The sequence below is a fragment of the Scatophagus argus genome, chromosome 10 (assembly GCF_020382885.2).
Source record: "Scatophagus argus isolate fScaArg1 chromosome 10, fScaArg1.pri, whole genome shotgun sequence".
NCBI classification, from domain to species: domain Eukaryota; kingdom Metazoa; phylum Chordata; class Actinopteri; family Scatophagidae; genus Scatophagus; species Scatophagus argus.
In genome coordinates this window covers 3,537,179-3,551,433 of record NC_058502.1, presented here as the reverse complement: position 1 = coordinate 3,551,433, position 14,255 = coordinate 3,537,179, and the positions used below count along the sequence as shown (strand labels likewise).

The 14,255-nt window shown below is 42.3% G+C and overlaps 2 protein-coding genes across 2 annotated transcripts; both read right to left on the bottom strand.

Annotated features, from left to right (window-relative positions):
* Positions 1–2,654: 2,654 nt before the first annotated feature.
* On the bottom strand, positions 2,655–6,422 carry LOC124065686 (homeobox protein Hox-D9b-like). Its single transcript, XM_046401313.1, has 2 exons — positions 5,582–6,422; positions 2,655–3,927 (listed from the first exon to the last, which is right to left on the bottom strand). Exons 1-2 carry the CDS (start codon positions 6,264–6,266, stop codon positions 3,683–3,685), a joined length of 930 nt encoding a protein of 309 aa, XP_046257269.1. The 5' UTR covers positions 6,267–6,422; the 3' UTR covers positions 2,655–3,682.
* A 3,333-nt stretch (positions 6,423–9,755) lies between these two features.
* LOC124065687 (homeobox protein Hox-D11b-like) lies at positions 9,756–13,794 on the bottom strand. The gene is made up of 3 exons (XM_046401314.1): positions 13,099–13,794; positions 11,921–12,062; positions 9,756–10,775 (listed from the first exon to the last, which is right to left on the bottom strand). Exons 1-3 carry the CDS (start codon positions 13,715–13,717, stop codon positions 10,682–10,684), a joined length of 855 nt encoding a protein of 284 aa, XP_046257270.1. The 5' UTR covers positions 13,718–13,794; the 3' UTR covers positions 9,756–10,681.
* Positions 13,795–14,255: the final 461 nt, after the last annotated feature.

Sequence of the window (14,255 nt, the reverse complement as noted above, 5' to 3'; positions counted from 1 at the left end):
CCCCCGATCTGTTTTTGTTGTCTTTTATTTTAAAAACGAGATACACTTTTGTGTTTGATTTCAGTTTGTTAGGTCGTGCACCGCCGTGCATTGCTTTGCTGTTAGTGCAGACGCTGCGTGGGGAACAACATTTAATCGAGAGCGATCATTTCAGCATTACTGTGCCGTCCAGTTTAATTTCTGCAGCACAGTAAGTGCTCCCTCCGTTGTAGTTGGCCGTTAATGTGGTTGTCTTCTGCTTTATGGCACCTTCTTCTGATACATTTAAAAGGCATTTCGAAACCTTTTTTGTTCTTTCTTTTTTCTTTTCTTTTGTTTTGCAAAAAAATATTTATTTATTTAATTATTATTATTATTAATAATAATAATTATTATTTATTTATCTTATCCTTTATCGTACAATTCTTGTGCTGCATTTTTCTTGCCTTGCGTAAAATAAAAAAAGTGTAACATTATTTTAGATTTTGTTATTATACAACGTTAACAAATTTCCATTTTTTCTTTCTCAGCTTTCTTCTTCTTTATGGCTTTATTCCCGGTTGTGTAAAAAGCCAGCACTCGGTCAATATTTGGAAATAAGTCACACACTGCGTGCGTAAAAAGCAGCGACATTTTAATTTAGAAATGAAACGATATGAGACCGTTTGGGTTTTTTAAGCAGTGAGAGTTAAAATTTCTTATCATTCATCACAGCAAACGGTGCTGGTGACGATTGGTGGCATTAAAGCTGTAGATCAACTTGGTCTTACCTTAAATACATCTGATGGTCTGGATTTAAAAAAAAATAAATAAAAATAAAAGCCTACAAAATAATAATAATAAAACTCAAAGGCTTTTGTTTTAGGCCTGGTGAAACTTCCTGTGTTTTGTGCGTCTAGATGTGATTGAGGCTGTCTGGTCTCATCTGCAGACAATGACTTTAACATTTAGAAGGACAGTTGAAGCTCCGAGGCAGGAAAGGGTGTCCAATAAAACCATATAGTCACGATGACTGTCTGGGCTAAATTACTTTATGGTACCTCCGTGTGTGTGTGTGCGTGTGTGTGTGCTGAGTGTGGGGAAAGTCACGTTTATTCTCCAAATGCATGCTGTTGGTTTATGACCCTGCAGTAGGATGAGCGCTGAGCAGCTTATATGGCAGCAATAAACGAGGGAAGCTACGAGGCGCCGCACTGACTTTGACAAAACACGGAGGCAGAAATGTCTCTCTGTGGACTGAAACCCGGGACCACGTTACCTGAGAGCAGTGAGACACCTTGACGTTGGAATAATATATTCTGATAAAAAACATAAACAGCATTATGGCACCATAATCCAGCGAAACGCGACATACTGCTTGTGTAGCGTTTGTTTCTCTTCTGGATGATATTATGACACAAGACTCATTTCTTTATCAGACGCAGTAATTCTAGCAGTAGAATAATATCTAATATTTGTGTTTTTCTTTCTTTCATGCAAAAAAATCTGTAAATGTTAGGCTACAGTTTTAACTTTGTAATATCTCGAATAATCTAACCAAACGATTACGTACATAAAAATAATTTTACTGTCATGATGTCCGCGTGGGACTGCATCTTGAGTGGAAAGAAGTAAGTTCTTTAAAAAAAATAATAATAATGATAAAAAAAACAACAGGAAAGACGCATGATTAATAATGATGTAATCCAGCTTTCATTTCTTTTATTTTTCTTATTTAAAAAATGCCCACATTTCGCCTGTGCCTCATTTCATCACATCTTGACTCCAGCTGAAGCGCAGCGCAGGAGCCTGTTGTGTTTCCGTTTTATCCCGGAGAGAAGGTGGTGTGTTTGAGTCCGTCTCGTGAAAAACAAAACAAACAAACAAACAAAACACCAACACGTCCCGATGACGTTCGTCTGTCTTAACGTGATGTGACCGTATGAAACACAGGAAGAACCATCAGACGGCTGTCACACCGTAGCTTAGCATGACTGGTGTGTGTGTGTGTGTGTGTGTGTGTGTGTGAGAAGGAACAGGCATGGCGGCCATATCTGCTTATCAGACCCACAGTAACAACAGATACACAGCAACAATGACAACAACAGCAACAACATTAACAACAAATACGCCCCATTGGACAACATGCACGTTTTGTAAAAACAACAACAACAACAAAAACAAATAACGATGAAGCTTATTCGGTTTCAAGGAACAAAATGTAAAAAGTCCCTTATGAGTGTTATTTTAGGGTAAGACTGGGGTTGGTTGTAAGGAGAAGGAGGTGCCAGATAACCATGATCATCAGTTTGTAGGCCTCTCAGGCGGCATCCCTCACCTGGACACACCTGAAATACGCTGTGGATCACACATATTTAAAACTTAGCAAACCTGACATACTTTTCTGCTCATGCACTGAGGTTACAGCTGCAAACTGTGTATAATAACAGCAATGATAACCTGTAAGCACGTGGGCACGTGGGCTGACCTCAGGCTGTGCACATGTAATGAGCGACACATTTTTCTGTTCTTCAGCCTCGCAGGCAAAGAGTGTTTCTTAGACTTTTCACAGGAGTCTGTGCTCTGCGGTGACAAGAGGTAACGTGAATGCAGCACCGGAGCTGTGACGTCTCTCTTCAATGCCGCCTAGCAGGCAGACATGATCAGGCCATCCGTGACCTCTCTGATAAACGTGTACAGTAAAGTCACGTGATGTAGTTTCAGGTTAAGAAGAAACTTTCTCTTGCAAAGGAGCACATGTGAATTTGTTCATTCTGGAACACATTTCAGATACTAATCAATACATTTCACGTGTTAAATATTCACATTCAGGCACATTTCACATTGTTGGATTTCACATGTGGTTCTCATATAGTTCACACGTGAAAACAGTATCTTGGGTGAACTGGACTTAAAATATAAGCACTACAAACCAAGAATGTAACAGACACCAAACTAAAGCCAACAAACAGATCAGTAAAGAACACAATTCCTGTTCTTGTCTCTGTTAGGCGATTAGTTTAAGTGTCAGGCTTCTGTTTGCTTCATTTCCACAAGTATTTCATTTTCATTTTGAATGAACACTCTGAGGCTGTTTTTCAGGCCACAACAGACCGCTGCTCAGACTCAACATGACTCATGGGATACATCTTTGATAGTTGCCTCGCAGCGCAGCCTCGTCTGGCACACTGAAAGTCGTTTTTATGAGGACAATAGTTTTAGCATTAAATCATAAAACACAGTTTGCATTTTGGCAGAAAGCGCGGATAGTTTATGTGAAGTCAAGTACTTCATGTGCCAAGTAGTTTCACTTTTGGACATGTGAAATATGCAACCTTATCAAAAACAGATGTGTTTTAAAGTCTTTCATATCATCTAGAATGTTTTTTAATTAACTCATGGATGTCCCTGTAAATGTTTTATTCTGGGCTTTATTTACAACTATACAGGTTCTTCATTTTGGTAGCATGCAGATGGAAGAATTTTACACCGTGGTTCAGAAGGTCTAACATGAAAAGGCCAAAAGACGTTGATAGGAATATTTTTTCAAAAAGAAAACGCTACAACACATCCTGGTGTCCCCTGCAGAGCTTCACCACTGCAGTTTTCCAAGGCAGCCATGTTAGCGCCGCAGTCCACGGAGAGCCGATCATGCCGGCTGAGGTTACAGATGTTGGGCATCTTGGAGCTCTGAGCCTTAACTGCAGAAAAAAACTGCAGAGCCTCATTCATTCATGCTCCTCCTCTCCCGGGTCATCAGCTTCTTCATCTTCATCCGCCTGTTCTGGAACCAGATTTTGACCTGTCTCTCTGTCAAATTTAATAGTCCTGCCACCTCCAGGCGCCGATCCCTGGTCAGGTACATGTTGTAGAGGAACTCTTTCTCCAGCTCCAGGGTCTGGTGTTTGGTGTATGGGCACCTTTTCTTGCGGGTGGATTTGGCGTGGATCCAACTAGCTGATGGATTTTCTGCAGAAGGAGAAACAGAGTGGCACAGATTTTTTTTACTTTAGAGGTCCAGTGTGTAGGATTTAGGGGTGTCTAGCGGCGTGGTCGCAGACTACAGGTAACTCATCACCCCTCGTCTCACCCTCCCCTTGTTGGCTGCTAAGAAGGCAATAGGCCCTTTGGTTTGACCGCTCTGGGCTACTGTAGAAACATGGTGGTGCAACATGACTGTGAAAGAGGACATGCTCCCTCTGTAGATGTAAAAAGACTCCTTCTAAGGTAACAAAAACACAACAATTCTTAGTTTGGGGTGATTATGGACTAATAACTCCATTATGGTCCATCTCTGCTGGACCTTTAACCACACAGGACCTTTAACTTTCTGTGGGTTGGTGAGCATCTGCATGCCTGTGTGCTGTGTGGGGAGTTCAAAGGCTGACATAAAAATCAAAGAAAATATCCTCAGGAACACGTTTTATGAGCCTTAAACCTTTGGCTCATTAGAAAAAGAAACAAGAGCACACACTCAAAACACAGCTCCATAAATAAAGAGTTCGGCTCTCTTTTCAGTCACACTGCTCTGAGTCTTAGTGGCATTAGGATCCTCATTTTATCCTTTCAGTAATTTCACATTGTGTCACATTATGTGAAACTGAGATCTCAGTGCGAGTGGAGGCCGTGTGGATAAACGGCCAAGCCGGGCCTCGTTTTTAGAATTGCTAAACTGCAGCTGGGGAGAGACTTTGACTCATATGAAAAGCGCTTTATTTGCCACGTAAAGCAGCCAGAGAGGGCCGTGAAATTACAGTGAAGACCGACAGACAGCAAGAGAGCAACAAGTATTCTGGCTTTGGCTCGGCAGTCGTTTAGTCACACACAGAGGACATCTTTGCTCACTTTGCCTCACTTTCTGAATTATTTATGTGATGAACTGGACTGGACTCCAGGTTGGCAGAGACCTCCTTTGATGCCTCTTTTAACGTTTTTTATTTAAAGGTAACAGGATTTTAATCTGTTACAAAAGTGGCTTATATTTATAGAAAGTTAAAGTGTAAAGCCAGGAAAATTATTATCATCACCATTATTATAATAATTATTATTAATGTCGTTTTGCTTCATCTTGTACCTTATTTCTCATTTCTCTGATATTTTCGCTTACTGTAATTCAGATTTTTTGATAAATAAGCTTGGGAATCTAAAATTTGATATACAAAAAATATAAGAATTATTTGTGGCTGTTTTAGGCATTTGGTTGATGTTACGTTTGTGAAAGCTGTCAGCAGTAAAGGGTGAACTGAGTAACTTGTGAAGGTGTTTCTGAATAGACATGCTTGTACAATTATACAGTTGTAGTATAATACAATTGTACTGCATGTCTAAGATGTTTTTTGGCAAAACAAGCTTCGGGGATTAATTGCACGAAAACTCATCAGCCTACTCATCTGCAGCGCCAGCCTACCTGTGACAAATGGGTAAATAACAGCAATAGCACCTTAATTATTTTAATGGACAATAAAGTTTTATATTTTACCGTTTACAAGACATTTATAGGGCTATAAAAGTCACACACACTTACTTAGGCCGCGTTCACCCACACACACACACACACACACACCTGCGTATGCGCACACTAATAAACATTCTTGAGTTTGGTGTTTGGTGTATCTGTCTTTACCCGGGTCAAGCTGTGTTTTTCTCTCCTCGTCTTCCTTTTTGGGCTCCGGCTTCCTTCCCAGCTCCTCCGCGCTGCCAAGCCGCTCGAGGACCACCTCGGTCGGGCTGGCGAAGCTGTTTTCCGCGGGGCTGTCGTGTGGCGGCGGTGAGTTCTCGGGTTTGACCGCCTCGAACCTCGGGCTCGGATTGGAGAGGTCACTCTGAGCGGGGAGACCCCCGGGAAAAGCGGCCGACGCGTGGGACAGAGAGGACTCGGAGCTGGGAGTCGCCCCTTCCCAACAGCGGACGAATCTGCTCTCGGTAGCGGCCGAGGATGCGAGGTGTTCGGCGTGGGTCTGCGTCTGCGGGCCGTAGTACGGGTGGTGGTGGTGGTGGCTCAGGAGGTGATGTGGATGGAAAAGGCCGGGGATGGGGGCGCCGGGGGTGGACTGCAGCTGCGGAGGAGAGGATGGCGAGGTAGTAGACGTGTTTGTCCAAGGAGAAAAGCCGTTTAAGCTGGATTGTTTGGTGGAAAAATGTGAAAAATCCGGGATGTGTGAGCCGGGGGTCCCCTCTTCTTCCTCCGCTCCCCGGCTTGGCTTTGCGCAGCCGGCCGCCGAGCCCTGCAAGCCTCCCGGGATGAAATGTGCACCGTACGGCTCCTCTGTCTGGAGCCCCATCATGGAATAATAATTCGTTAGCGACATGTTTATTTTATTATTTCAATAAAAATACACTTAAGTGCGACTGTAAAACGTTAGATGGGCTGGTATAGTGGCTTACATCCTCCCCTAAAATGGTAGTATTTTTTTCCTGCCCTTACCTTCTTCTCGGCTGCTCATTGGTTACAAAGTGGATCACATGGTTAGACTGTATTTACCCAGTATAGGAAATAAATCAAATAATTCTTTTGTGCTCAGAAATGTGAGCCTGCTGCCAGATGGATCTGGACGTAGCACATTTAGCTTTTAAAACTCTATTCTTGAATCGTGGTTTACAAGCTGAATGAAAAGTGGCAGGGAGTCGTTTACAAGCTTGTTTGAAGTGTGTGTGTGTGTGTGTGTCCTCAAAGTGGGACTGAATAGATAGATGGTGTTTGGCTTTTCTTTGTCTGGACAAGTGATTTCCTTGATCTTGAGCCTTCAGTAAAAATAATGTGTATTCCTTGGAGCGCTGAGGCGACCTTCTCCCCAGAAGTCCATGTTTTCTGGCCCGAAGCCTCCTTCTGCTCCTGCTGTAACTGCTGCCCCAAATTACAGGAACAAATCGTGTTCAGCTGCATCTTCAAATCGTTCCGTTTCTGCTGTCATGGTTCGCTTATGTTAGGCCTGTGTGAATTTCTTTTAGCTGTCTTTTGTTTTTATTTATGTACCTACTGAAGCAGCCCGCTTATTATGTCATTGACCAATAAATAAAATTATGTTGCCTGGATTTTACATTTTAGGAGAGTGTTTGGGGGTTTTTTTCCATTTGGATGTTTTGCTGTTGAGATCCGTTTCGGTCACGTGAAAGCCACGTATCTCCAGTTTTGGTGAGTTTAAAATTGTTTGGAAAATTTGAACGTGCATGTGTTCCTCAAACTAAATAAAGATTTAAATCCTCACTGGAATGTGTGTGTGTGTGTGTGTGTGCGCGCAGGACTGTTTGTTAGCTGATGAATAATGGACATTTTGGATTCGTCTGTCAGTCCATCGGTTGGTCTGATGAATCGGTGGTCACGGCCTACTCGAGCTGGACATATAATTTAATTACATTATTCTAACATGCTGTAAACTTTACAATTCAAACACCATATTTGGCGCCATGCCAAAGAATTTGAAGACTGTCTCCGTTCACCGTCACTGTGTCCTTGTTTGTGAGTGAAAGTGAAATTCCATTGGCTGGAAGAAGAGGCTGAAGAGCCGGATGGGGGCGTGGCCTAAACACAAACACGAGCCGTGTTGTAACATAGACCTTGATCGCTGTTTCTTGTGCACTCTGAGCGCCATCTGCTGGCTGGATGAGTTAGAAGTTGGAGGGAATCCCGCCCTGCCTCACTCAACTGGGCACAGATGTGTGTGCGTTGCAGCACACGTTGCATTTAATAAGATCTGGTCCTGTGAATTATCAGTTTTAATTCTTATTACTGCTGAATATAACTCCAGACTCACTTTATGTGGGTTGATTCCAACAGGATGAAGGGTAAGGTTTGAGCAAACAGCCCTCTTTAACAATGAGTGACGCATTAGTTAAATGAAATAACACAAAATTTCTTTCAGACCACCTGAACCCACCTGCCTCTCAATGGATAACCAGTGTATACGAATGTCCAGCTGTTCAACAGGAAACAGTTTAACAGAAATGTTTCAGTCCTCTGATTTCTTTCAGCATCAGGGTAACTCATTAACGCCTCTTCCGTACTTAGCACATTATCAAGATGGTGCAGACTTTGTCGACTGGTCTCGGGAAAACACGTGAATCAGCGCTTGTTGTTGAATGTAGCGGGACCCCTGAGGATTCGGGCTGGATGAAGTCCTGTATGTGGCTGTGTCATCTGGGCTGCTGTGGTGCTGGAGGGGGTCAACCTGCTGTGAAACGCACGCAGCTTTTCCATTGCTGTCACTTGTTACTGTTGCTTTCACTGCTAACGTACTTGAGATGCCCCAGCACGCACAGGCACAGACACGTGGTTCAAACATACTGCAGTAAGCAGATAAAAGCAACATGAGCGAATAATTCAAACTTCTGTCAATGCATATTTAATATTTTTACGGTTGTATTTAACTATAAATGTGCCATTCCTCTTTATAAGCCAGCCTCACCTTTGGTGTGAGCTCAACAGGAGTTATAGCTGATAAACACTTACATCGTCTTATAACTGAATTATAATCTCACTTTTTTCCAGTAGTGCTGCTGCAACTACTGCTACAAGTACTTATACTATTACTACTGATGCTGCTGATATGTACTACTGTCTCTAATACTGCCGAATACTAATACTTCAGCTACTTATTTGCATGACAGTAAGTAGTAGTTCTGCTACTAGGATTATACTTCTACAGTTATTGTTACTGCGCTCTCTGTTTCTTTGAGAGTGTTAAAAAAAGAAAACAACTAAATGTTTAGCAATAAAATATAAGAATATAAACATAAATCGGTTTAAAACATGTTTGTGTTGGTAGAAAAGGCTCTTGTGGTCGACTTTATTGTAGGTCATTAGGTTGAATGCCTTCAGTTCCAACCAGAAACACAATCTGTCCTTTCATCTCCTACTTTTTATGTCACACACACAAGTACACACTCATGCGCAGTCTCTCTCTCTCTCACACACACACACACACACACACACACACTGGGTGAGTGTGTGAGACAAAGGCAGAGAGACAGCAGACTGTCTGTATTGCCCCCAATAAAAAGTCATTAGGTTGAGGAAGTGGTGGTTGTGGTGTGTTGCGGTTCAAGGTTCATTTGCAGCCTTGGACTCACCGAGTGTTTCTGCCGTCTGGACCGGCTTTGTTCAAAGTCTGGGTCAGAACTCGGCATACGGGACAGACAAGCTATTTAATGACGCTCGCTTATTTTCTTTCATAGTTTCAGACTTATGCTCTTCAGTTGTGCATGTGGCGTTTTATATTAGTGGAACATGGGGCTGCAGTTACTCACTTAACAGCCTGCTTTTTAGTTAATGTGGCTGTGATTATGATTTAGGCATCATCTAACTAAAATATGAGCTTATTTAATTGTGATTCTGCTTAATGTAATGTTTTGCAGAAATGATCACACATGACGTTAGTTTTATTTTATTAGCATATAAAACAAATCTCTGTGAATGGCCTCACACAACACTGTCACAAACTGGCATTTGAGGCAAGTCTTAAATATTTTCTTATTTTCCAAGAAAATCAGTTTTATGAGACAAATTTGACGTGACTAAACTGGTTTGTCCCCCAATATTTTCATCGTCAGACTAACCCTTACCTGAAAATTTGACCACATGAATTCCATGTGTTTTTTGCTTCAGAAGGTTTAAAATCTCTTAGTAAATTTTAGAGTCAAAAACACAAAATCATGTGATAAATTCTTCACAACTCAGATTTATTTAACGACAAGGTTTTTACATCAAATCAATGAATACACACTTGTCCATGAAAGCCCCTTCAAAACAAACAACAAACGGCTTCTCTTACAGAGAAGGTTGTTAAATATTTTACTTCATAGATACTTCAAGTGTACATGTATTGAAACGTAATACATGAATATACTGAAATCCAATAAATGCAAGGACACAAACTTGACACAAAAGTAGAAAATAGGCTGGAAATAATGACTCATTCACTCAGTGAGCTGTATGTCTTTCTGATGCAGTCAGCCTTAACAGTCTTTTAGCTAAAACACAGAAACAAAAAGGTACCAATATGAGTTCTCACAAATATCAGAATCGTTCATGCAGATTGTCTTCGCTTGCCTAAAATGATCATATTTACATTGCAAGTAGATGATTCGGTTTGATCTTCTGAGGCGTACTGTTGTTACTTATTAACCTCCTGCAGGAATGTCAGTTAGAAACAAACAACTGATTGATCTATTCAGATGCCCAACCCAGACCTCATTCACCCGTCATTCGATTGTCAGCAGTGCACATCAACACTGAATCCTCCCAAAAAAAAAGGAAAAGTTAAGCCCAAAACTCAAGGCTCTGCAGATAAGAACACAAAGCTCTGCATGTGTGCTTGATGTTTCCTTGTATTTAGTTTGGTTTGGAGATGAAAAGAGCAAAGAATGTGTGTGCCCAGCTTTAGAGCATTTAAAGGCCACGAAGGCCTGAGGCAGAGAGCGGCTTCATTTCTCCACATTAGACCACATGACTTCAGAGGAAAGTCGGGTTCGCATGAGGCGAGAGGAGCGTTTGGGGTGTTTTCTAGATGAGACATGGAACATTCGGTTCTCATTGTCCACGGTGTGTTTGTCCACAAGAAAAACTGGGCCTAAACCTGAGTGCTGGACTTCTCCTCTGATGGCAGGGAGGAACAGAGTTTCTTTACTCATTAGTTTGTTTGGATTTTTATTTAACGTCATTGGAGTGACACAGTGATTGACGCTGAAAGAAAACCACAGTTTCTTACTTCTCCTCCTCTTCTGTCCGTCAGAACAGGTGGTATCCTGTATAGAACTGCAGTCTGTCTTTTTTCAGTTTCTTCTCTTTCATTCTTCTGTTCTGGAACCAGATTTTCACCTGTCTGCACCAGCAAAGGAAAGAACACACACGTTTTGTACAGTTAGCTGAGCTAGAGTCTATTTCGAGTTTCTCCTCGCACAGAACACTCAGAGTGTGATCGCTTTTGGTTGTGGCCTGACATATGCATGTGCTCAATAAAATATGACAATGATGACGCTTACAAACTAAGAAGTTCTCGTTCTTCTTGCTTAACTGTTAGCTGGGCCACAAATGCCAACCTGCCAGTTGATAATATGAAGTGCAAAAGCTAAGAAAATCAAAATTTCCCAGAGCCTAAGAAAGAAAAAAGAGATCTTCGCTCAGTAACGATATGAAAAAAGAAAGAGAACTCAGATTAGTAGCTGATTCATTTTCTATCAGTTAATAACAGATAAATTGTCATGGGTCTGCCTTGTAGTCCCATTCAGGTTTTTGCCCTGTTGACTGTGAGATTATTGAAGCCGTGTGTTACATTTAAATTTTTTACTGAAGTAAAAGTACAAAAGTATTAGCATCAAAAATACAAAACAGATACATACTTAAATTACCCAAAGTAAAAGTACTCATTGTGCAGATTTCACATTAATACTTATTGTATTATATTTTATTATATTGCAGTTATGGATGTTTTCATGTGTTCATCCCTTAATGTTGAAGATGGTACACATGGTTGAATCACTTTTGTGAATTTCTTTATCTTCGTCTACAGTATTCCATCACATTTCTCTTGTTGATTATATTCTGTATTATGAGACTAAATAAAGAATATCAAAAATACATTAGCGGAGTAAAAAGTATTCTGGATTGCGGTGGAGTATGAAGTATAAGGTGGTGAGAAGTGGAAATACTCAGAGCACTTCAGTACTTTCTTATTTTTTGCTGAATCAGACAGCAGTACAGTGAGTGTGTTATACTGCAGAGTGTCACTGAGGATTCACCTGAATAACACCTGAATAACACCTGCTGAGCGGAGCACCAATCAGCCGTCACCCTGACTTTGATTTAACCTGAGCTGAGCCAGGTGTGTCCCTTTTACTGCTCCTGAATCGGAATTATCCTGCCTGTCCTGCTTCATTTATTTTATTTTATTTTATTTATTTATTATTTTTTTACAATGCAATATTCAAGTGGGATTTAATTAAAGGCGCATTGCGACATGCAGCGCACCGGTCTGTGAGGCGCAGCAGGCGGGAGAGCTGCAGGCGGCGGTCCTTGCTGATGTAAATGTTGAAGAGAAACTCTCGCTCCAGCTCGCTGATCTGCTGCTTGGAGTAGGGACTTCGTTTCTTCCTCCTCACACAGGGCTCTGCTGCACACACACACACACACACACACACACACACACACACGTGCAGTTTAGTTTGGTGTTCGGCTTCACATCTTTTCCAAATAACCGCAAGAAAACCCTTTTAAATTGACTTGACAAACTCGCGTGAATCAGTCGAATCGAATTTAACAGAAAATAATTTTAATTTTTAATTTAAGGTGAAAGTCAATGTCAGTGGGCTGCAGAAGTTAACATGACCTTCGTGATGTGAGTTTAGACGAAGGGTCTCGTTATAACGTGTTCATGTTACATTGTTTGTTTGCATTGAGATGTGCGCGTTCATTTACGCCCTCAAACACGGTTAGTACGCTTTTACTAACTGATGTTTCAACTGCCGAATCTTTGCAATAATCCATTTCTAACCATCATTTAAAACAGACCGAAATCTACATAATGAAAACTGTTAACGTTAACGAAAAGTACGATTTTTTAAAACTCGTCTACGAGTTTGAGCTGCATATTAGATGTGAGAGATATTCCTCACTGCGGGACTAATAAAGGCTCATCTTATCCTATCTTATCTTTTTACATTGTTATATTGAGCCATTCAATACCTTCTTTATGTTTTTGGACGTGTGGATTATATTTCTCTATCACAATACGCTTCAAGTTTGAGATAAATTCAGTAAGACGGACTGAACACGGAGAAGCGGGCTGTGTGGCAAACAAACAAATACATAAATAAAAGAGTTGAATTTTCGTCTGTTTTATCCCAGACGAAGGCCTGCTAAATGACTGTTCTTGGCTGCTCCTGACGGCCCAAATGTTCAGTCAGTTTTATGTGAATTTCTGTGTGTTCAGAGAGAAACCTGCTCTGTTTTACACCACGGAAAGTTTTCCTGGACTCTGCAGAAATGATAAAATTATTTCATATTTGTATTAACAACAGGATGTTTGCGCAAATGTGTGAGCCCGTCTGTGGCTGCAGAAGCTGCTGTCAGACTCAAACATCTCGGCTACGTCCTCTAACTGAAGCCCGCTCGTTACTGCAGCAGGCTGCTGGATGACTTCCACTCACTGTCGTCTCCTCCACAGCCGCCGGGTAACCGCGCATCCTCCTCGTCCTCTTTCCCAGCCCGCGGTGAGCCTGACCCCGACCTCACCTCGCTCTTCCCCCCGCCGTCACAGCCCGTCCACTCGGCCTCTTTCTCCTTCGCCTTCGGGCTCTTTTCTGCGCACTCTAGCAACTGGTCGAAAGCAGGGGGCAGGACTCTGTTCAGGCCTGCGGGGACGAGGAGCTGGGAGTCCGGACTGAACACGGTGTATCTGCCGTGGAGGCTCGGCGGGTCTCCGCTGAACGCCTGGCCGTGAAAACGCGGAGCAGCCGCGCCGTGGAGAAAGCAGTCCTTATTGAACATCATCTCCGGAGGGGAAGGTAAGCCCTTATAGACAGCCTTCCCCGGCAGGTTGACGCAGGACGGCGGTGGGGAGGCGAGGGGAAGGGTCTCCTGGTAGAGGGTCCATTTCCACGGAGGAGCGTACTGCTGCCGCGGTTCGTGGAAGCAGTGGCCTCGGCACTCCGTCAGTCTTCTCGGAGCGGAGCTGTGGTCCAGCACAGTTATGTTGTTTTCCGTCAAAAATGGTGCAGAGATTGAGCCAAAGTCAGACTTTGGCGCACAGCAGCTTGGTAAATACATGGATAATTAAAACACTTCAGATATGAACGAGCTGTGGCGTGAACAAAACCTAAAAATATCAGAAACAGATTAGGCTGTCAACCACCTACTCTGTTTCTTTAGTTATTACTCTACAGCCCTCAGTGTAGTAATTATACTCAATATCAACTTAATAAACCAAGCTCTGCATTGTGGCCAAAGCCCTGTAGTCTAAAAGAAGAATCATAAATAATAAGCCACATGTCTTCATCACATCCCAGACCACAGTGAAACCACCTCTCAGTGTCCTTTGGAAAGTGAAGAACACATACTGTAGTGTTTGACCTTGAGCCTGCCCAAACTGGATCTGCTGAGAGCAATTAGCTGAGCCTACAGTACAGGCTGGGCTGCCGGTTTCTGTTGCAGGCCAGCCCCAAACACACACACACACACACACACACTGATACACAACAAAAGTGTAGTTAAGCCTGTGTGACATTCTGTATCGAATGTAAGTAAGGAGGCTTGAAGAGGAGTTGAGTTTTAAATCTTCTGGTGAGTGTTGGCCAGCAGTGTGCTT

Coding starts and splice junctions, on each gene's coding strand:
- LOC124065687 (XM_046401314.1), bottom strand. CDS start 13,717: ATGTATTTACCAAGCTGCTGTGCGCCAAAGTCTGACTTTGGCTCAATC. Junction 12,063..13,098: donor CGGCTGTGGAGGAGACGACA/GTGAGTGGAAGT, acceptor GTGTGTGTGCAG/CAGAGCCCTGTGTGAGGAGG. Junction 10,776..11,920: donor CTGCTGCGCCTCACAGACCG/GTGCGCTGCATG, acceptor TTGCTGGTGCAG/ACAGGTGAAAATCTGGTTCC.
- LOC124065686 (XM_046401313.1), bottom strand. CDS start 6,266: ATGTCGCTAACGAATTATTATTCCATGATGGGGCTCCAGACAGAGGAG. Junction 3,928..5,581: donor AAAAACACAGCTTGACCCGG/GTAAAGACAGAT, acceptor CTCCTTCTGCAG/AAAATCCATCAGCTAGTTGG.